The 24,609-nt window shown below is 46.0% G+C and overlaps 1 protein-coding gene across 1 annotated transcript in view; it reads left to right on the forward strand.

The window, feature by feature from the left end:
- Positions 1 to 24,609, forward strand: part of CYP20A1 (cytochrome P450 family 20 subfamily A member 1) — a 275,234-nt gene that overhangs the window by 238,328 nt on the left and 12,297 nt on the right. Inside the window, exon 12 of the mRNA XM_086955289.1 lies at positions 2,056 to 2,145. Within this exon, the coding sequence (XP_086811415.1) occupies positions 2,056 to 2,145 (90 nt within the window). The remainder of the gene's footprint in view (positions 1 to 2,055; positions 2,146 to 24,609) is intronic.

A 24,609-nucleotide genomic window follows, 5' to 3' on the forward strand; every position in this document is an offset into this window, starting at 1 on the left:
GGCTAGTGCATAGATGGAATACTGTTGTCTACCGAAGCTATACAAAAATCTGAGAATACTTTCTGTAGACAAATAATGTCCCTCCCTCAAAGCACCCCACTTTTACCTTTATTTATGGACCTTGGCTGTACCCAGATTGGCGAAATCGCGTCCTCTCTTATTATGGGCCCGTATTTGGCGGGTAGAGGAACTTAGTGCCTACGCCAGAGGTCTGGAAGAAATAATGGCATCACCACATTGGGCCAGAATCAAATGGCTAAAAGACATGAAGACCTCATTGTCGAACTTGGGCCTATTTGATTCCTGGTCAAGCAGAACCTCACCTCCAAAACAAATACTCAAAAAGCTCTATCGGGATTGGATTTGCTCCCAAAGACATTCCAGCACATCCATTGGCAGGCTTACAGAGGTTTTTTTGATGTTTAAAGACTGTCCCAGGCGAGAACCCTACCTAGACATAATCGGGAAACCATTTGCCCGGTCTTTGTATTTTAGATTTAGAACGGGTACTTTGCCACTGAATACTTTTACCAAAACATGGAAATCCTGTACAGGCAAAACCGACTTGTGTCCATCATGCTTAGCCCACCCAGAGACATTAGCCCATTTCTTATTTGTCTGCAAGGAATATGCTAACCCAAGAAGGGTGTGGCTGAAGAATTTATGCCGACAGCTGGGAACCAGGAGCCATGATGTGGCAATTAGGATACTTGTTTCGGACAGCTATGTACCCTATGTCTGTGCCCTAGCTAAATATTTATGTTGGGCTTGGGCTATTCGAGCCAGAAAGCTTAAATACTCTGTTTAATTTCTTTTTTAAAGGATATTTATTCTAGTAATGTCTTACTTTTTGCTATTAACTGGATATGTGTTACCAATTTTATTAACTTGCTTTTATGATAATGAAATTTTATCGAAATAAAGCTTTTTGACTTTGCATTGGACATGTCCGAGCATGTCTTATCTTTGGCTAGTGCATAGATGGAATACTGTTGTCTTAAAAAATCTATTTCAGATGAGGTATTTAATGGGTGCATCTCATTAAGGAAAATAATGACCAAACACTCTTTTGAATGGTAGTCAAGATTTATTATATTGCTGACTGCATTAATGCCTACAGAGACATTACTAGAGTAATTCACAAAGGTAACTTACACTTGTGAGCAATTTACATACGTAAGTGTAGTCTTACATACATTGCTGATCGTATTAATGTCTAAAGAGCCATTATATAGCTTATGAACCTGAATACCTGTAAAAATGTTCATAATATCTCTGAAATGTGGGTGCCTTCATAGCCACGCTTCATGTCCTGAATGTGGCGAAAGGTTACTCCAATTAGCACTTCAGAGGAGATCGCAAATTGGGGTTCAGTGTAGCTTATTTAATACCTTCCAATATGGAAAGTTTATCGCAAACTCTCATATTCATTGAATGATGTCATCAGTAATGCTTACAGGAATGTAAGTATTATGTAATTTAACATGTCAATAGTGATGCAGTATGTGAGGTCATAAGCAGTGCATAGTGCTCATAAGTTATAGTTAGCTGACTAAATTATAACAGGCAAGCTTCAGTAGTTTTTTTTTTAAATGTTAGATATCATTTCTCTGTGTGCACCGGTGGGTTGACTGCAGAACCTGGCCTCTGTTCAACCACCCCGTCGGCGGCCAGCCTCCCATGTCCAAATGATGCTCCACTGCGCACGGCTGAAGGATTGGGAGAATTGGCAGGTGGGAACTTGGGTACAGGGCTCACAAGTGGCAAACTTTGGCCATGCGCGGCAGCCACTGGGGTTGGGTGTCCCTCTGGTTCTCCCCTCCTCCCCCCACCTTCCCTCCCTCCGAATTGTCAGTGGGTCAGAGTTCTGCTACTCTGCTACTTTATATGTGTTTTTTATTTGAACATAAGGACACAGGATCAAGTCCTATATCCTGTAATGGCTTCTGCAAGAGGTTTCTTCACGTTGCTGCTCAGTCTTGCTCGACCGATTTGTCTGACAGGGAACCTTAAAGAAGTCCATGCTGATGTTTTCTTTTTTTTTGGTTAATGCAGATTTGATCCCGATAGGTTTGACGATGAGTCTGCCCGGAAAAGCCTTTCTTTGCTCGGCTTCGTGGGGAGTCAAGAGTGCCCCGAGTTGAGGTAAGCAAACAGAATGTTATCCAGACCAAGTGGGTCTAGTTTGCACACATTTTCACCAGTCATATCTGCACAAGCTAACAATTTCAAAAGCCTCAATTACAGTGGCTGTTCATTTGAAAAGATTTCTTTAGCACATCTAACCTGGAGTTAATTCACTTGAATATTTGAGGGACCGCTGGTATGTGAATGAATGTGCAGTGTAGATTATATGTTTGGAGCAGCAAATGATCATGAGTTTCCATAATAGAATGTGGAAACTAATTCTCTTTGGAAAAAAAGAGGTCAGACATGTTTGAGTTCAAGTCTAGGGAGATGTCCAAGTATAGACACTGGTCAGACCAACCTGTTGGAGAATTTTCTGGAGGTGGAATTATTAAGTGGTCTAGGGTTTTCCTACCTTAGGCCACTACTCGTGCCACTTTCATGGTGACCATTGGAAAGTCCATGACTCCTGGTTCAGGTCTGAACTAGTAGTCACTCACTGGGCTAGTGAATAACCACTTGAGAGGTAAAATATGGAAGCCTGAGCTTCACTGTGATTTATTGGGATCCTAACTAGTGTCAATCCCTCAATAAGCTCCTGACTGGCTAAGAATTAGCAGCAGGTAGAATGGATGGATGAAAGGTGAAGGCTAACTTCTTCCTGTTAATTGGCAGCTAGAAACTCTGAGACCTTCTGGTTACAAATTGATATTCTTCCCTGGGCTTTCAGCATGTCTGGTAACTACGAGCATTTCGATATTGCATTCTGAAACTCTTTCGGCCCTCGGCCTGCCAGGGCGGCTTGGAGTGACGGCCCCTTTTTTTGTTTGAATCTTTTCCCACATTCTATGACAGGTCGGGAGGTGAAAGCCCCTTCACTGTGCAGGACCTTGCCTCTTGCTGTGCTGCTTTTTTGTTAACTCTGAAAGATATTTGCGAACATCAGGAGGTGTTTTCAAGATAAAGGAGCTCCACCTCCCACCCCCTAAAAACATGCTGCGCTTTGCTCATAAGCTGTGTAGTGATTAGCATGTTTTGCGGGGGCAGTAACTCCTATCCCTTTGTTTCCTTCATATTCGCAATCAGAGGAAAGCTAAACAAGCCTGATGCATTCAGAAATATTTCTGAAGCTTTCAGCCAGTCATGTGGCATTTTCCAGCTAACCCTTTATTAATCTATTGTAGAACAACCGCAGAAATTTGTATCAAAGGACTTGTTTCCTAATTTTGAATTTTCCTGATCTTTATAAGCAGTGCCTGCAACATTTAACAGAAACTTAGGCTTGATCTGCTACCGGCTAAGCAATGTACAACAACTGAAAAAGGGACCTATTAGTATGTACATGGCGAAGCTTATACAGTTCTGTGCGGCTATCGTTTTCATTTTCATGGAATTCCTTATGGAACTTTCCAAGATAAATGGTAATTCTTTATAAATCTTTCCCACTTTAGCATACTGCACCCGATTTGGCAAAATCCAAGCCTGCTGAATTTTGGTTGCATAAAAGGTTGTTGCAGATTTGTAAGGGGGGCAAAATTACAAGGGTGACAAAAAGGTTGTTGGCGCACAAACATCTTAAAATCTAGCTCATAAAGCACGTCCGCTACTAGTACCAGGAACGGTGTAGTACCTAGATGGACTTTGGTGCTCACCGATTGGATCTGGCGCTATGCCTCTATATATCAAGTTCAATAATAAGTGGTGAAACATTCTTGAAAGAATGACAGACAAGCGTTGTTGTTTTAAAGTTTTATATGAAGAATAGGCAATTACATTAACCACATGACTGCTGGCCGTTTTCCCCCCCCTGTGCTGGATTTTGCACTTTTGCTGCCACCATGACGAGCTCAGCTCGTCATCAGCACACGACACCCGTGGGTGATGACGAGCTGAGCTCGTCATCAGCATCGAAAGGGTTAAACATGCCGTAAGCAATTTTAGCAGCAAACCTAACAAATCACTAGTGCAAAGAACTCAGTATAGTTCTAAGTGAAATCTGGCATAGATTCACCTTCTGTAAGTGGGAGAAAAAGGGACTCGGTGGTACAGAAATCTACATGTCCTTTTATAGGACTTTGGGCAAAGATATTCATAGATTATACTCGGGTACATGGTTCTCAGAATATGCCTCAGTAGGGAACAAGTATCAAGAAACATTTTACTGCAAAATATTTATCCATTTATAAAGTTTTATATAGCGTGAACATTACCCTTGTGGGTATCAGAGTGTTTTACAGTGTGTAATGAGATATAGAGAACAACATAATTATCAAGGATGGAATACGTTCTGATAGACACCTCATGAGAGACCACCACTGGCTCTATGACATACAAAAAGGTTTCTTAAACATGCGAGGGAAAAGCATGCATGCAAGATTAACCCCTTCGGTGCTCATGACGGAGCGGTTCCGTCATGAGCGCCGGTTGGGCTGTACTCATGACGGAACTGCTCCGTCATGGCCCTGCCCGCTCAATAGAACCTTCAGCACAGCACAAAAATGTGTGCCGCGCTGAAGGGGTTAATGGGGCACATTGTGTTCAGGAGTGGAGATTGTGGATTCTATGTCAGAAATGTGTTTATCAGTATCACTTTAACTTCTTTCTTGAATGAAGCAGTTGAGGGGTCAGTTTGATTTCAGGGGGTAGGGCGTTCCAGATTCTTTGGGCAATGCCTGAGAATGTTCAGTTATATGTTTTATTTTGGTAGAATTTCAGTTGTTTTAGCAGTAGGGTGCTAGCCGCTAGAAGCTCTACAGCCACTGGTAAGTTCAAAATGTTTGTGCAAGCTATCTCGGGGTGTTGAAGTGTATAGCTTTGTGGGTCATGCAAGTGATTTTTAAGTGAATCTTTGCCTCAAAAGGGAACCTATTTAAAGATTTCAGATCAGGAGTGAGGAGAATGTTTCTTTTAGATCCTGTGATGAGTCTTGCAAGAGTTAAGAGAGGCCCTTAGGGACGCCAGCTTACATCAGGTAAGACCATTAGGGCTTATACAGCCGACTTGAAGTCCTCACGGGGAAGGAAGTGTTTAATTTTCCTTAATATATTCATGTGGAAGTTTGCTCCTTTGGCAATAGAGCAGATGTGCCCCTGCATGTTCAGATTCTTGTTGAGCTTTAATCCCAGAGATCTCGTTGAATCTATGATGTGTGGTAAGCACTTAAAAGCTGTTGGGTTTTTCATCCATTCTGCGATGTCCGGTGGGTGTTTGTGTGGGATAAAAAGGAGGAATTCTGTTTTGAGATCATTTAATTTAAGGTGGTTACAGGTTAGCCAGTTATTTTTTGGGGGACGGTTATGTTGAAATAGCTAATATATTCAAGGGAAGAGATTTTTAGGTACAGTTGGGTGTCGCCAGCATACATGTTATAGTGGGTGTTCGACTAATTAAATAGTTTAGTTAAGGGATGATGGATTCCAGTTAGATGCTATTACTCTTGGCAATAATGAGATCAAAGATCTCATCCAAGTTGTGGGCTGGACTGCCACAGTATCGTGTCAAGTTAAAGTCACATAGGAAGGATTGAAGGCTGTTGACAGCTGGGTCATTAGGGTCATTCCAGTGGAGGTTGAAATATCTGAGGAAGATCTGGGTGCAGTGTTGTCCTGTGTTGAAGAGTTTTTTCCATTATTTGTTCTATTAATGTGATGTTATCGCCTGATGGGTGGTAGATTGTGTGCTGTTTGCATTCTGGACTGTTGTTATTTAGAATATCAATGCACAAGTATTCACATGAGGATAGGGCAGTGTTGTGAGACTGTTTCCCCGAGGTTATTTTGGTGTATGCAAGCAATACTTCCACCTGGTCTACTTGGGTGTATCTACTCATATGATGTTGTTGTTGGGTGGAACTAATAATTCAACGGTAGGTGTGAAGGAGTCATTTAGCCAGGTTTCGGTAAGGAGTAATAGGTCCAGCTCGTTTGCAAGTATGAGGTCTTTGATGTCTACCACATGCTTCACTGCCGATCTGCAATTGAGTAGCATGCATTTCAAGTGTGGTTTGGTATAATCAGTGGTTATCTTAGTGATGGGCACTTGCTTAAGGTTTAATTTGTTTGTTTCTGTGACGGAGCCTTGGTTTTCTGTGTGGGTTTGTAAGAATTGTTTGTATTCAGTCCAGATCTGGTCTGGTACTGGAATCTGTAGAATTATATGATAGGAGGACGGTGTGAATGTCACCATTAGAGAGAGGATCTTTGAGTCTTATAAGCCGAAGGTATGCATTTGGGCAGGGTATTCTCTGGCTCAGATGGAGAAGTGCTGAGAGAGTTATGGTTTCATTGGTTTTGGGGCTACAGCGGTATTTAGTATCTGGAACCTGATAGTGGCTTTTCTTCGCAGGAGTTTTGCAGTTCCATCTGTTGTTGGCCAGCTCTGCTTATTAGATTTTTGAGGTTTTCCTCAAGTAGTTGTAGGTCCTGTGTAATTTCATCAAGTTTAGAATCAAGTCATGTGTGAGAACAAGAGATTGAGGTTTGGGTCCCAGGACCCGGAGAGGGGTGGGGTGCACAAGGATGTTGTGTTACAATGCTGCTGGTCTGGAAGAACCATTCGGTAGAATGTAGAGGTGTAAATGGAATGGGGGGTGTTGAGGGAATCAGGTGAGCTGGGCAGGTGGGAGTGCTGTCCTCTTATGTTGTGTGATATTGTTAGGAAGCAGGTTATTGGGCATCATAGTTGAGATCTTTTGGGCCAAAGGGAGTGCCTTGAGTATATTCGAAGTCCATGAGGGTGTGTTCAGCCGTTAAGGGGATAGTCTAGGTGGAGTGGTTATTTCCTTTGCTGTGAGTCACTGTGTTCGCTACTTTAGCGGTGTCATAAGGGGGTAGAATAGTTTGGTGCTTCATGGATATGGCCTCATGTTCCTCAGAAGGTGATGGTGAGTTGGTGTGTGTGTAGTGCACCATGGGGGAGCAAGGAAGGAAAGGGTGGAGCGGTTAATGCAGCTAAGGTATGAGGGACATTACTGTTGGTTCCTGAAGTAGACTGGCGTAGTTCGGATAACCTTGTGATGAGGCTTGTTCATTACTAGTTTTTTTTTTGTTCTGATATCTTTATTAGTTTGAGAGAAGAAATATAAACAATTAAAATACCATAATAAGCAATACAACCAAAAAAAGAGTTACACAATAAATAAGCATTCATCAGTATAGATATAAGCAATGTAAAATATATCACTGACATATCAATTAATATGGTGGAAAAAGCAATACGAGAGAATCAGTTGTATCCCTTGTATAAATCAATCAGCAAGATAAAGAAAGGAAGAAATAAAAGAGAAGAAAGTATTGAGGAAGAGAAAGAGAAGTAAAAATAAAGCAAACAAGAGAGAGAGAGAGAGATTGAGGCCCCTGCTGCTACAATAGGGAGGGTAAGTTAAGGAGAAGACACAAAGGGATATTGCACCACCAGGCCTTGTAAGACTAAGTTCATATATCTATCAAGATATATTCATTACTAGTTATAGAGTATCCGATGATACACAAGGTGTCATCAAACATTTGTAGGTTCCTGCCTGAAGATTGGCTGAGGAACATCCCATTATTGTACAGGGAGATGGTTGCTTCAGCTCTGCAGGCGATAGAGGAGGCTACCAAGAGTTTGAGCCTACGTGGAATTTTCACGGATGCAGGGATCCCGAGTTGAGAGAGCAAGGCTTTCCTCCATTAGGCTCTTCTTTTAGTGTAGAAAATGAAATCTCTTATTGCAACTCCTTTTTAGGTCGAGGACTGCGTCGCACTGCGTAGCAGTGTGGGCGGCGCTCCGAGATTTTGTTTTTTAGAGGGGGCTTGAACCCGCCCCACTTCTCCTTTGGCTGGCCTCGTAAATGCTGGCCAGCCATTGGAGGAGAGGGGTGTCACTCCCTTTAAGCCCCGTCTTATTTGGATTCGGGAGTGTGTTTTTTGCGTTTTTTCTCACCGTGACGTCATCTGTCACTCAACAAAAAACACGCCCCCCAGTCTGAAAAGGATGGGGCTCTTTCACGATCCCTCCCCTGGTGTCCTCCTCCTGCCTCGTCTCTTCCCACCTCTACTCTTTCGTTCAGCGAGGGCAGTATGGTGGCCGGGTTGCTGTTCGGCAGCTGGAAGAGTGCAGTGTGACAGCCAGTGAGTGCAGCGGGGATCGGTGTGTCGGAGCCATCTAAAGATAGCTGTGATAAAACAGCAGCACAAGCACCCCCGCCCCCCGTTCAGCTAATGACTCTCTTCAGGGGCCCCTCTCGTCATATTCTGGGGTGAGGGGGAGCATGGGGTCAAAGTGAGAGCCGCCGGGGTGTCGTGGCACCGTCAGTGGCCTCACAGGGTCTTGGTCGAGAGAGTAGAACTCGCCTAGTCTGCCTAATTAGCACACTCTGTAGCCCTGTGTATCTCCCTCGGTGACCCTTGAGTGGGGTCCCTGCCCCGCCCCCTCCTCACTCCCGCGCCCTCAAAGTTTATAGGGAAATGACTTACATCACTGATCCCCCCCCCCACCCCCTCTGATCACCGCTGCTCCCGAGATAGCGTCACAATCCAGCATTCAAATTATGACATTCCACCCGGGATATCCACATTCCAGAACGTGACGAACGTGTGCCCGATGGAAGCGATACGGCCACCCAGCCCCACTCTCTTTCCACACACATATTCCACAAAATCCTTTCTTATTTACTTCTTTTCTTTTCTAGGGATAACCCTAGTTTTTGAAAGCTGCCCCGTGGGGGGCCGGGGCTGAGAACACGTCACAGAAATCGAAAGAAAGATAAATATTTTCGTGTTCCGGCCTTCGCCGTCTGCTGCTTGATTCCAGTTTAACTGGTATCGAAAGTCGATATTTATTCGGAGCATCTGTTCTGAAAGAAGCCTTACAAGAAGAATGGAAATACAATTAGGAAACACAGCAAGCTGCTTGAACAGCGCTTCCTGCACTCCTCACGTTTCCAATCGCTGTAAAGAGCAGGCGCTGCTTTCATCCAAGTGACTAATCGATAAAGGATGAAGGGCTGAGCCAACCCGGCCGGGTGGAGCCTGTCGGGGGCCCTGCGCGCTGGGGGCCAATGTTGAAATAAACGGAGCCCTTGGATATAATTATCACCGCCACTGATGCGCATGCGCTCTTCATCTGGGCGATGACATCGAATCCGTCCTTTTGATACGTGAAAGTGTTAATTTATGGGGGTCTCCCACTGCCGCCAACTATCAGTGATTGGTGGTCTATTGTCAAAGGAATTTATGACATGGAATTTGCCCTGGCTACGGCTAGGGGTATAGGTTCTATGGTCAAGAATGAGAAAATCTGGGGTCCTATGGATCTTGCGATATAGTTTAAATAAGATAAAGAAACTTATCTTTGGTTATTATGTATAAAGGACTTAAATGTTGTAGCAAAAAGCTGACTTTAGTCTAAAAGCTAAATATTTGGAATCTATCTGATCAGTTATACCAGTTTAGGATTAGGATTATTATTACTTTTTTTTAATACTCGGATATGCTTAATGTATTTCAAAGATAACTATGTATATCTATTCTTCATGTTAGGAATTGAATTGTATTATCCTCATGTGATGTCAATAAAAGTTAATTTATACAGAATACCTGCTCAGAGGTGGGGGGAGGGAGGGGGGGGCGCGAGGAGTGGAAACAACGTCCCCAATAACACACAAACGACGCAAATAACACATATTCACCCACACGATTAATACTGTGGCGCAAGGGTTATATTCGGTTTATTGTCCCTGTACGACAATCCTGGGTGAGAAATAAATAAAGTGCCCCCGCTTCCAGGTGAGAGGCCTTTGAACCCCTGGCACCCCGGCTGCCCAGCATCGCTGAAGGGTTTTGAAAAATACCCAGGTATCAGACGCACAGAGCCTAATATTCTACTTATTATCACTGAGGTGGAGACATCTTGACTCCATGCCCCTCCCCGCGCTTAACATTGATATTCAATACCATATTAGGCTGTGCACATCCGCATTTATTAAGAATATATATAATTCTGAAGTTAGAGCCAAACCATTAAATATTAAGAACGTCGCAACGAAAGACGTATTATCAATGGGGATATCGGTGATCAGTGTTAAGGCTCAGAGTCCGGTTCTCTCTGCTGTCACAGATCACACATGTATTCAAAGCCTGAGGTGCCGGGATTTCAGTCTTCCCTACTTGGAATAAGGGCTTTAAGTGGGCCGGGTCCTGCTGGTGCTCAGCACCGGCAGTTCTAAAAAGCAGCTGCTGAGGCGGGTCCCTATCGGGCTCTCATTTTGGCGCTCACCATCAGGGTGAAATAAAATCTTAATTTTGCAGCAGTGCCACCTTCACTGCCTGTGATGTAACTTCGAAGAGGCTGCTTATAGTTGTTTTATAGTCTCATTATTTCAGAACTGACGCTTTGGTAAAACTACGAAGTCATAGTTGCTGATTATTTATTCTATGCAACTAACAACCATTTTCAAAGCCATTAGTCCTGACTTGTAAGTGTAATGTTACTTGTTGTGTTATTTATCTGGAGCAATGACACAAACAGCAAAATACCAATGGGGCAGCACACTATGGCGAAGCACAGGTGTTTAGCTTACGTGATTTTAAGCCACGCCCTTAATTACACTGGCCACGCCCCATTAAGAGGCGCACCAGTTTTTTCATGCCACTTAAAACCCTGCTTGAAAGCCTGAGTGAAAATACAGGAAGCAATGACTGCTCAACGACATCCTATGCATTCCTTCTCCTGGATGGCCCCCTCCCCCAAACGCTTTCCCTCCCTCCTTTACGCTGCCATCCGACCCTTGCCTGGAGCTCCACCCGTACGCGTTAAGGAGGGCTATCTTTGATGCTCACACATGATCAAGGTTGTGGAAGACATGGGCCTCTGCTGTGGTTCTGTGGACTAGAATTAGGAGAGGTGGAGGCCCTGGCCTATCACAGGCCCACTACACATAGATACATGTTGTGCTGGCTCAATGCCTACAGTTATCCAGTATTATGGGTGTCTTTCATAGATTCACATGCCTGAATCATTCCCCGTCGTCGAGACGGGAGTCCCCGGTACATAGAAAAGTAATGTCCTATAGACATACATAGAGAAAAGTAGGCCTAAGGGCCTTGCCTTAGTAGACTATCTATGTCCTTTTGTAAAAAGGACCAAATTCCAGAAGGTAGCCAATCAGCTACCACCTCCCTCTAGAACCTTCCTGTCAGGAGCCTCAGTCTCTCAGATTTTCTACCGCACGTTGTGCTAGGGAGTCTCCATCTGAGTTCTTCGCAGGTTTCCTAGTTTTATCTCTTTTTCTACAAAAATTGGATATTTTCTTCAAAACTCAACTATGGCTGATCAACAGAAGAAAGGTCTCTTCAGGGCTTGCTCATCTTGTGGTAAGAAAAGACTCTACGTCGATGACAAGCATGAAACTTGCCTATACTGTCTTTATCCAGATCATTCTCCCAAAGAATGTCGAATTTGTAGAACATTCTCTACAAAGACACTTAAAGACAGAGAAGGAAGGCTGCTTCTCTGGTTGAACAGACTGAAAACCAGAGACGACCTGGAGTCTTCAGAGGACGGTGAGATGGCTTCAGTTTCCTCAAAAATATCCTTGAAGAGGCCAAGGGTTGAATCCCCTAGCCCTACAGACGTTCCTCCTAAAAAGACTGTCTCAAAGTCTTCAGAGGCAAGATCTACCACGTCTGATAAGGAGGCGCCTGCCTTCAGGAAGCCTGCACAGTCGTCGACCACAATTTCGTCGACGCTTCCCTCAGCGCTGAGGAAAACCATCTCTACAGTCTGTTTCTACATCGACGACGACGGTGTCGACGACGACGGCGTCGTCCGCATATTCATCGGCGACGACGACTACTCCATCGTCGACGGCGGGTAAACCTGTGTCGTCGATTGTTCTCATAAAAAAAGCACTCGACGTTGCTTAAGATTCCGTCGACGACGACAGCGTCGACGACGAAGCCAAAACAGTTGACGCCTACACCGCCGACGAAGACCCCCTCGACGACAGGCGTGTCGTCGTTAAAGACATCGACGATGGTAAAAACATCATCGTCGACGAAGACACAGTCGTCTAGCACCCCATTGACGACGAAGACACCGTTGACGACGAAGACACCGTTGACGAGCACACCGTCGACGACGAAGACCTCATCGACGAGCGCACTGTCGACGACGAAGACAGTCGACGAGCACACCATCGACGGCACCGTCGACAAATGTACCGTCGACGAAGGTACCGTCGACGAGCTCTCCATCGACAATCGGAATTCAGTCGACGAAGCCATCGACGACGACACCGTCGACGCTATGGAAACAATCCGACTTGATTCCACCCAAAAAGAGTACAAAGAATCCAATTACAACAGATTTAACGTCTCCAAGCAGGGTTAAAAAATTGCCCCCATCTTGTCTACTGCAAGACGACGAATCGGACGATGACCAGTACGGACAGGCCACCAGTCCCTCAGATCTCATAGTAAAGTTCCAAAGCACAGATGAAGATGGCGATGAGTTAGTTTTTACTGAAGAGACTGTACATTCACAGGTACAGAAGCAGGTCACACCTATGGTATGCCTTCCAGTATCTATAGTCTCAGATCTACAGTACTTGATACAAGACTACAAGAAGCGATTTCCTGAATCGCCAACGGAGCCGTCAAAGGAGAAAACTCCAGTGTCATCTGGGCCGACCTCATCTCCAAGACCAAGACCATCACCTTTGGTGATACATCGAGAGAGAGAAACAGTACAACATATCCCGTCTTCTGATGACGAGGGCGAGGAACCAGAAGAAGGGGAGGTACGGGACGACCTTTCCGACCACAGGGAGGATGAAGACTACATCGCTCCATCTCCGGCCACACCTGAGCCCACTACTTCGGACTCGCCGCCGGCGGACATTGGCGGATTCCACAATTTAGTGGAGAGAGCGGCCACGAGATTCCATATGACTATGGATTCCCATGAAACAGACTGTTTCCTATATGATTTTAAAGACCCAGTCAGAAAAACAACTAGATCAATTGCAATCATTGATCACATATGGGAACAAGGGCAACAATTGATGCAGACTCCTGCCTCGGTCTCCACAGTGGTACCCAGACTGGATAAGAAATATAAGGCAGCAGCAACAGCACCAGCATGCCTTACTGGGCATCCAAAGCCAGATTCCGTGGTTACCCAGGCGGCTCAAAAGAACTCTATAAATCCGTCCTCTCCATTGTCCGCACCACCAGACAAGGAAGGCAGGAAACTAGACGGTATTGGCAAACGCTTTTCAACCACGTCCACCATGACCATCAAAGTAGCTAACGCCATTGCACTACTAGGACGATACAATAGACAATTGTGGGAGGAAATTGCCCCATATCTGACAGAACTGCCTGATAACTTAAAGGAGGAGGTTCAATCACTCCTTAAAGAGGGACAAACGTCGTCATCAGAGCTTATTGACTGTGCTGTAGATGTCGCAATGATCGGCTTCAGACAGCTAGCAGGTGCCGCGGTCTTGCGAAGACAAGGGTGGCTCAAGGCAACATCCTTTCGTCAAGAAGTCCAAACTAAAGTACTCGACATGCCCTACGACGGCCAACACCTCATTGGGGAGAAAATAGACGAGGCCTTACAGACAATCAAAAAAGATACGGACACTGCAAGGGCGCTTGGCACGTTACAGTTTAAAAAACAGTCCTTTCGTGGGAACAGGGGTAGAGGTCAGCCCTCTTACAGAGGATCTTACCAGAGCAAAACCTTATACTCATATAACCAAGGCTGATCGCAATACCAGCAACAGCAACAAGGACATCAGACCTCATACGGGAGGTCCAACTACAGGGGAAGAAACTAAAGGAAACCCACTGGCGGACACCAATGACCGTTTCCAACAGCCAGTCCATCCACCATCTCGTTCTTTCAAAATTGGAGGAAAACTAACACACTTCCTCCACAATTGGAGATCAATAACTACAGATCGGTGGGTGCTCCAATTGATCCAATAAGGACATTCATTGGAATTCAATTCAATTCCCCGACAACTCCTCCTCGCAAACTCCAACACAGGCACCTACGATTACTCCTTCAAGAGATCTCTTCAATGTTAAAGAAAGGAGCAATAGAGCGAGTACCATCAGCTTACAAAGGGAAGGGATTTTATTCCCGCTTCTTTCTGATACAACAGAAAAGGAAAAAATGGAGACCCATCCTAGATCTCAGGGCACTCAATACATTCTTGAAGAGTCAATCGTTTCGGATGGTGACTATCCAAGAGATCTTGGGATCACTGGAGAAAGGAGACTTTATGACGTCTTTAGACCTACAAGACACATATTATCACATCCCAATACACAAACGCCACAGAAAATTCCTCAGATTCGCGATAGCGGGTCAGCACTACCAATTTCGTATCCTCCCATTCGGCCTCAAATCGGCACCTCGAATTTTCACCAAGTGTCTCTCCCCTGTGGCAGCCTTCCTACGACAGCATGGACACAAAGTCTTCCCCTCTCTGGACGACTGGCTGGTGAAAGCACCATCTATAACAGGCGCAGCAGAGTCTTCCAAAGCCTGTCTCAAAATTTTCCAGCAACTGGGCTTGACGCTCAATCACGAGAAGTCTACCTTACAGCCCTCCAGAATTCTTACCTTTCTTGGGGCAACTTTGAATACGGAATGTTCAAAAGCATTTCCATCTCAAGAGAGGAAGCACAAGCTGATTACTCTGGCCATCGAAGTGGCTTCAAAGAAAACCATACTGGTCCGTACTTTCAAGTCCCTTCTGGGGATGATGTCCTCGTGTATCCTGCTTATTCCACACTGTCGGCTCAGGATGCGCCCCCTGCAAGAGGCCTTGACCAGGCAGTGGACTCTGAGCACAGGCTCATTCGAGGATCACATCGTGATTACTCAACAAATATCCAAGACCTTGCTCTGGTGGAGGACGCCCAAGAACCTTTTGCAAGGGCTACCATTCCTGCTACCTTCTACTCCACACGTAATAACTACAGATGCCTCTATAGAGGGATGGGGAACGGTCCTTCAAAAATTACAGATCCGCGGCAAGTGGACGGACCAGGAACGGCAGCTCCATATCAACCTCCTAGAGCTGAGGGCAGTTTTCATGTCTCTGCAGGCCTTCCTCCCGCACATCACAAACTCCCCAGTGCTTGTCAGAACAGACAACACCACGACAATGCACTACTTGAACAAGCAGGGAGGGACGCGTTCGCTAACACTATCTTGCGAATCGCAGAAAATTTGGAACTGACTAGTGCTCCACAATATCACGCTGACAGCAGAGTATGTCCCAGGCAAGGACAACATCATAGCAGATGCTCTAAGCAGACAGAGATCGCTGTCCCACGAATGGGAACTCGAACAGAAAGTGCTGAATCGCATATTCTCTGAATGGGGGAGTCCGCAGATTGACCTCTTTGCCACCAGGGAGAACGCCAAATGCCGCAACTTCGCAAGTTGGCATCCCCAGTTGCGGTCCCTCGGAAATGCATTTTCCATTGCCTGGCGCAACGTGTTTGCGTACGCATTTCCGCCATTTCCCCTCATTCCAAGAGTCCTTCGGAAAATGAAAGCGGAGAGCTGCACACTGATTCTGATTGCCCCGTTCTGGCCGAGGCAACATTAGTTCACGGACCTCCATCGCCTCTCAGTACAACCGCCAATCCGTTTGGGCCAACATCCATCCCTACTCACGATGTCCAAAGGCCAGGTACTGCACCCGAATCTGAAATCTCTCAGTTTATCGGCATGGCTCCTGAGTACCGAGAATTCTACCAACTAGACATTCCGCAGGAGTGCAAGGAGGTCCTCGCGAAAGCAAGAGCGGATAGCACAAACAAGACCTATTCCTTAAAATGGAAACGATTTTGCATTTGGTGTAAGGACAAAGATCTCCATCCTTTCCGGGTTTTTCCAGAGCAGCTATTGCCATATCTGTTACACCTGGCACAATCGGGATTTGCGCATGCCTCTATCAGAGTTCATCTGGCAGCAATTTCCCGGTTTACGAGAACATCAAAAGGGCCCTCTCTCTGGTCTCACCGGTTAATAAAGCAATTCCTTAAGGGGCTCTACAGATTCTTCCCTCGACCAAGAAGAGTTCCACCGACATGGCATCTCAATGTGGTACTCAACCAATTGATGAAACACCCTTTCGAACCAATCCATAGGGCGGATCTCAAATATATCTCCTGGAAGGCAGCCCTTCTATTGGCTCTGACCTCAGCTAGAAGGGTCAACGAACTACAGGCTCTTTCCATACAAGATCCCTTCATGCAGTTCAAGGAAGATAGAGTGACTCTAAGAACAAATCCTCGATTTATTCCGAAGGTCCCGTCGGACTTCCATTTAAATGAACCATTAGTCCTCCGATCATTCTTCCCAAATCCCAGCAACTGAAAGATCCCTGGATTCCTTGGACCTAAAGAGGTGTCTTAAGTTTTACCTTGACAAAACAAAACATTTCAGGAAAACAAATCAGCTTTTCATCGCTTTCAGCAGACCACGAAAGGGCATGCCACTTTCCAAACAAAGCATTTCACGATGGATATCTTCTGCAATTGCCTTTTGCCATGACAAAAATATTTACAACAAGGGGTGGTGAGGGACAGAGTCTCTGAATTAAGCAGAAAGCTCTCACCCAGTCAAGAGATCAGGGCTAGATCCAACACCATTTTTTAGCTCACTGCACCATCCCAGTTTCAGAACCTGGCTGTATGCAAATTAGTCTGTTCCTGTCCCAGTGCATGATGGGAACAGGGCAAACCAAACTACAAAAGCCAATTCTTACACTGGGAAGGAAACAAGCTCCCGGGGACCGGTTTCTGGCATTACAGCCGTCTTCGGCCCGGTTTGCTTGAATCCTGATGGTGCAATGAGCAAGGGTCTCACATCTGAGAATACCCTTCCACGCTTAGGGTGGACAAAAATATTTACAACAAGGGGTGGTGAGGGACAGAGTCTCTGAATTAAGCAGAAAGCTCTCACCCAGTCAAGAGATCAGGGCTAGATCCAACACCATTTTTTAGCTCACTGCACCATCCCAGTTTCAGAACCTGGCTGTATGCAAATTAGTCTGTTCCTGTCCCAGTGCATGATGGGAACAGGGCAAACCAAACTACAAAAGCCAATTCTTACACTGGGAAGGAAACAAGCTCCCGGGGACCGGTTTCTGGCATTACAGCCGTCTTCGGCCCGGTTTGCTTGAATCCTGATGGTGCAATGAGCAAGGGTCTCACATCTGAGAATACCCTTCCACGCTTAGGGTGGACAAACATATTTACAACAAGGGGTGGTGAGGGACAGAGTCTCTGAATTAAGCAGAAAGCTCTCACCCAGTCAAGAGATCAGGGCTAGATCCAACACCATTTTTTAGCTCACTGCACCATCCCAGTTTCAGAACCTGGCTGTATGCAAATTAGTCTGTTCCTGTCCCAGTGCATGATGGGAACAGGGCAAACCAAACTACAAAAGCCAATTCTTACACTGGGAAGGAAACAAGCTCCCGGGGACCGGTTTCTGGCATTACAGCCGTCTTCGGCCCGGTTTGCTTGAATCCTGATGGTGCAATGAGCAAGGGTCTCACATCTGAGAATACCCTTCCACGCTTAGGGTGGACAAAAATATTTACAACAAGGGGTGGTGAGGGACAGAGTCTCTGAATTAAGCAGAAAGCTCTCACCCAGTCAAGAGATCAGGGCTAGATCCAACACCATTTTTTAGCTCACTGCACCATCCCAGTTTCAGAACCTGGCTGTATGCAAATTAGTCTGTTCCTGTCCCAGTGCATGATGGGAACAGGGCAGACTAAACTACCAAGCCAATTCTTCACCAGAAGAAAAAACGGTGATGGATCAAGCCCTGATCTGTTGACTGGGTATGAGTGTTCTGTTTAATTCAGATACTCTGTCCATCACCACCCCCTTTTCTGAATCGTTTTGTCCACCATAAGCGTGGAAGGGTATACTCCGATGTGAGTCCCTTGCTCATTGCACCATCAGGATTCAAGCAAGCCGGGCCGAAGACGGCTGCAATGCCAGAAACCGGTCCCGGAAGCTTGTTTCCTTCCCAGTATAAGAATTGGCTTGGTAGTTTAGTCTGCCCTGTTCCCATGATGCACTGGGCCAGGGACAGACTGATTTGCATATAGCCAGGTTCTGAGCTGGGATGGGGCAGTGAGATAAATAACGGTGATGGATCAAGCCCTGATCTTTGGACTGGGTAAGAGTGGTCTGTTTTATTCAGACACTCTGTTCATCACCACCCCCTTTTTGTAAATCGTTTTTGGCCACTATAGGTGTGGCAGGGTATACTCAGACATGAGTCCCTTTCTCACTGCTCCATCAGGATTCAAGCAAGCCGGGCCGAAGAAGGCTGAAATGCCAGAAACCGGTCCCCGGTAGCTTGTCTCCTTTCTGGTGAAGAATTGGCTTGGTAGTTTAGTCTGCCCTGTTCCCATGATGCACTGGGCCAGGGACAGACTGATTTGCATATAGCAAGGTTCTGAGCTGGGATGGGGCAGTGAGATAAATAACGGTGATGGATCAAGCCCTGATCTTTGGACTGGGTAAGAGTGGTCTGTTTTATTCAGACACTCTGTTCATCACCACCCCCTTTTTTTAGGTCGAGCTGGAGTAAGCATCCGTAGGATGCTCCAGTCCAGCTCGACAACTATAGTGATCGACTTCGGGGGGATTAGGAGGACAAGAGGGTGCCACGCGCTTTAACTTGTGGATTTGACCTCGTGCACGCGCACGTCGGCTCCGTCCACATTCACAAGAATTCCCGCGCCGTGCACATCCCCACACATACACACATGCATGCGCATACACACACACACAGACACTCGCTCGCACACACTCTCTCCCCCCCCCCGCAGTCATCACACACGCATACACACACGCACGCATACACACAGACTCCAAGACACATACACGCACGCTCACACGCATACAGAGCGCCCCACGCACACACACATGCCCCCCGCCCTCGCAACTCAGCAAAGGCCCCCACTCACCGGTACTCGTCTCCAGGCGAGGGTTCGTTGCAGGCGGCGGCGGTCTCTTCCTTCTGTGCGTGCGAGGCTCTCTCACCTCACGGGAGCCCGTCCGGGCTTCCGGTGTGTCTTCACGTCCCGCCCCCGGCCTGCCTGACTTCCGCCCGGGTCTCCGTGTCCGGATGCCTCGTATGTCTCTTTCTGCCTCTCTGCTTGTTTGACAGGCCAGCACCTTGGGTAGGCTGCCGGCATGCTGTGATCAAACTTATTGGAGTGTCAACGTACGTTTCTTTAACCCATTATTTTCTTTGCATGGCTGCTTGCACTCCCAGGACCACCGCTGCTTCCCCCAGAGCTCTCGCACATCGCATAACAAACTCGCTTTCCCATTGGTCAACCCCCCATGTCACATGACATTAAAAACCTATCAGCGCTGGTGTTCGTGAATGTGCACTGCCCCCATCCCTCATCTGCCGTTAATATCCTAATTTTAGAAAGTACTTATTGGTTTCTTCATGTTAATACGTAAAAAGGTAAAATGCTGAAAAACCAACCCCGGGCCGTGATTCTGCTGTATGTGATCGCTGCAAATATCAGCTGTACAATATTAATTTGAGTATCCCCTTCCGTAAGCAAGTGCGGCGTGTGCTGGATTGTCCACAATAAACTCGAGTCTCCAATGCTTTTCAAAAATCATTTCTCTTCTAAACCCCTTAGCTAGATATGTTTTGTTTATATAACGGATCAGGGGTGAAAGGGGGAAGACCTACAAGGCCAGCTGCTAACGCACACAGCTGTTCGATGGCATAAAACAGCCACACAAAATCCGGTCACGGGTACGCTCTGAGCTCCCTCAGATATAAACCTTATTCACTAACGGAGCAACTAACTAAGGCGCAATAATGCTGCTGACTGGAAGCAGGACGCGGCTCTATTACCAGCAGCACCTTTATTTTTGTTTAACATATATCCGTTTATTGCACTTTCACTTTAATAATACTGTTTGTTGATCGGTGACATTTTGTTGCTTATGCACGTAACACTGTGTGGAGAGAAGCATGTGAGTAGCGTGCCCAATTCTACCTTTGCGGAGGGTCATGCCGTGTTTTTTTTTTTTACTTTTAATCTGGCTGTTTTAACCTATTCATTTTAGAGAACATTGTTGATCTGTAAAAATGTTTTTTTTGTATATCAATGTTATGGTCCTAGACTAGTTACCGAAATAAAGTGTCTTACGGACTTACTCTTCCTAGTCCATTCTGACGTAATGACGACATTCCTGGAACTTGGCGTCCGAAGTGAAGGGACGTATTTTACACAGTGGACAACCATCAGCAGCTTTAATAAAGACAGAAAAGAAACGGAGACTAGAGAGTGTCTTCGATAACACCCATACAATATTTTAAATACCAAACGGTCTATCAAATTAAAACCTGCTAGAGGGTCACTCGGACCAAAAGAGAAGGGTTGTCATGCATGATAAAATGGCAAGGGGAATTACTAAGGCAAGGGGAATTCATGAGTATCTGCACACTTTCTATACAATCAGTCTCCATTAAGGACGTGCTTCAGATATAACGCCTTTTCTATTCCTCCCCAACAAGTGTTTGTCCACTCTGGTGGAACAGGCACTGCACTACGTTAGAAACGTACACACCTTCTACAGGTGCGTGGACAGCAAGAAACAGCCCAGCAGAGTCAGCACTTATAAAACGCCTGGGACGTAAGTCCCAGAGTAATTGACAGTTCTCTTTGCCTTGTTATTTGAGTCGTCAGTGTAAATAAAGGGAAAGTGGTTCGGAAGCAGGCCTTCTCATGATTGTCGCTTGCATCAAAAGCTATGTTAAGGGCTTCCGAGCGCACTCTTTACTGCCCAGGAAAGGCCCCAATATTGCGTGATAAAACGTTGTTGGCGGTTCCTCGGATCAAAAAATCTCTATCTGGCGGAAGATCTTTCTCTTAACCCGACCCCACTTACTGAAATGCTCTTCCTGTTTACATAGGTCACTGCGTGCTATGATCATTTTATATTCAGGAAACCTCTTAAACCCCAACTGTTTTAGCGGATTATTATTAGTGACTGCTGCCAATTGTTAATGGCCCCTGCAACATGATACTCCTCTTGGGGTAACCCGCGTGCAATAGTAAATAACAGTGACATAACATAACTAATAGGTCTGAGGAGCGACATTTCGTGGTGTGTTCATGTTCCATGCACTGGAATATAAATATCAGCGCAGCCACGTCCTTGTCAGTGGCCCCCTGACACCACAAGTGCCAGGTGTCATTCTATGACCCAACTCACTGAAACTCATTTCTTTGATATCAGAAGGATTCTCTGCAAGTGGCTTACATATTTCTACTGCAGATGCAGAAACCCAGAGAGAAATCCAGTCTCCTTCCTGTGGAAACAACTCCTGCTTAATCTTCAGGTTTGTTATGATCACTTACAGTTTCGCAAATTGAGAAAAACCTTGATTCTCCACTTATAGGCCTAATAACAGTTAAAGATTTGAAATACTCAGAAGCAGTTTGCAATCTGGGGGTCACCTTTGACACCACACTATCCATAAATAGTCACGTAAACTAAGTCACAGGTGCCTGCTTCACACCACTCCGTGGACTAAGGAAACTGCCCACATACAATCAGCGGCAAAACTGGCTCTAGACAGACCAAGAGAATCGCCTGCATCAAACTCCATGAAGGAACTTCACTGGTTACCTCTAAAACAGAGAATAGCCTTTAGGTCCTTGTACATGGGCTTCAATGCACTTCAGGGCAAGTGCCCACTACCCCTACAACAAGCATTTGCAATGCAATAGGTCTAACATTTGCGAGTGATTAAGCTATTGGCATTGTAAATGACAATGCCTTTTATTTATGTTTTAAAAACCAACACGTAAATAAAAGGCATTGCCATTTACTATGCCAATAGCTCAAACTCTCACAACTGCGAGACCTATTGCATTGCAAATGCTTGTTGTAAATCGTTTTTGGCCACTATAGGTGTGGCAGGGTATACTCAGACATGAGTCCCTTTCTCACTGCTCCATCAGGATTCAAGCAAGCCGGGCCGAAGAAGGCTGAAATGCCAGAAACCGGTCCCCGGTAGCTTGTCTCCTTTCTGGTGAAGAATTGGCTTGGTAGTTTAGTCTGCCCTGTTCCCATGATGCACTGGGCCAGGGACAGACTGATTTGCATATAGCCAGGTTCTGAGCTGGGATGGGGCAGTGAGATAAATAACGGTGATGGATCAAGCCCTGATCTTTGGACTGGGTAAGAGTGGTCTGTTTTATTCAGACACTCTGTTCATCACCACCCCCTTTTTGTAAATCGTTTTTGGCCACTATAGGTGTGGCAGGGTATACTCAGACATGAGTCCCTTTCTCACTGCTCCATCAGGATTCAAGCAAGCCGGGCCGAAGAAGGCTGAAATGCCAGAAACCGGTCCCCGGTAGCTTGTCTCCTTTCTGGTGAAGAATTGGCTTGGTAGTTTAGTCTGCCCTGTTCCCATGATGCACTGGGCCAGGGACAGACTGATTTGCATATAGCCAGGTTCTGAGCTGGGATGGGGCAGTGAGATAAATAACGGTGATGGATCAAGCCCTGATCTTTGGACTGGGTAAGAGTGGTCTGTTTTATTCAGACACTCTGTTCATCACCACCCCCTTTTTGTAAATCGTTTTTGGCCACTATAGGTGTGGCAGGGTATACTCAGACATGAGTCCCTTTCTCACTGCTCCATCAGGATTCAAGCAAGCCGGGCCGAAGAAGGCTGAAATGCCAGAAACCGGTCCCCGGTAGCTTGTCTCCTTTCTGGTGAAGAATTGGCTTGGTAGTTTAGTCTGCCCTGTTCCCATGATGCACTGGGCCAGGGACAGACTGATTTGCATATAGCCAGGTTCTGAGCTGGGATGGGGCAGTGAGATAAATAACGGTGATGGATCAAGCCCTGATCTTTGGACTGGGTAAGAGTGGTCTGTTTTATTCAGACACTCTGTTCATCACCACCCCCTTTTTGTAAATCGTTTTTGGCCACTATAGGTGTGGCAGGGTATACTCAGACATGAGTCCCTTTCTCACTGCTCCATCAGGATTCAAGCAAGCCGGGCCGAAGAAGGCTGAAATGCCAGAAACCGGTCCCCGGTAGCTTGTCTCCTTTCTGGTGAAGAATTGGCTTGGTAGTTTAGTCTGCCCTGATCCCATGATGCACTGGGCCAGGGACAGACTGATTTGCATATAGCCAGGTTCTGAGCTGGGATGGGGCAGTGAGATAAATAACGGTGATGGATCAAGCCCTGATCTTTGGACTGGGTAAGAGTGGTCTGTTTTATTCAGACACTCTGTTCATCACCACCCCCTTTTTGTAAATCGTTTTTGGCCACTATAGGTGTGGCAGGGTATACTCAGACATGAGTCCCTTTCTCACTGCTCCATCAGGATTCAAGCAAGCCGGGCCGAAGAAGGCTGAAATGCCAGAAACCGGTCCCCGGTAGCTTGTCTCCTTTCTGGTGAAGAATTGGCTTGGTAGTTTAGTCTGCCCTGTTCCCATGATGCACTGGGCCAGGGACAGACTGATTTGCATATAGCCAGGTTCTGAGCTGGGATGGGGCAGTGAGATAAATAACGGTGATGGATCAAGCCCTGATCTTTGGACTGGGTAAGAGTGGTCTGTTTTATTTAGACACTCTGTTCATCACCATCCCCTTTTTGTAAATCGTTTTTGGCCACTATAGGTGTGGCAGGGTATACTCAGACATGAGTCCCTTTCTCACTGCTCCATCAGGATTCAAGCAAGCCGGGCCGAAGAAGGCTGAAATGCCAGAAACCGGTCCCCGGTAGCTTGTCTCCTTTCTGGTGAAGAATTGGCTTGGTAGTTTAGTCTGCCCTGTTCCCATGATGCACTGGGCCAGGGACAGACTGATTTGCATATAGCCAGGTTCTGAGCTGGGATGGGGCAGTGAGATAAATAACGGTGATGGATCAAGCCCTGATCTTTGGACTGGGTAAGAGTGGTCTGTTTTATTCAGACACTCTGTTCATCACCACCCCCTTTTTGTAAATCGTTTTTTGCCATGACAAAGCAGGAAGGCCATTAGAATCCAAAGTCCGAGCTCATTCTACAAGAGCTGTGTCCACATCAGCCGCGCTATTTGCTGGCGTGCCAATACTGGACATTTGCAGAGCAGCGACCTGGAAGTCACCACACACCTTTACCAGGCACTACTGCCTGGATACGGAACTGATGCAAGATGCAGCTGTGGGCCAGGCTGTGCTTCGCCACCTATTCCAGTGAGGTGAGCCTTCCTCCTTCCCACCATCCTTCACTGGTATGCACATTTATTTACTTACTTCTTGTTACTTGTTGATGGTTCTTAGTCGCATGATATGGATTATCTCAGACTGCTTATGCTGTTCCATCAGAAATGTGCATAATGTATTGCTTGCTACTCTGATTAAGGCATGTGAATCTATGAAAGACACCCATAATACT

The sequence above is a fragment of the Lissotriton vulgaris genome, chromosome 2_1 (genome assembly GCF_964263255.1).
Source record: "Lissotriton vulgaris chromosome 2_1, aLisVul1.2, whole genome shotgun sequence".
NCBI classification, from domain to species: Eukaryota; Metazoa; Chordata; class Amphibia; order Caudata; family Salamandridae; genus Lissotriton; species Lissotriton vulgaris.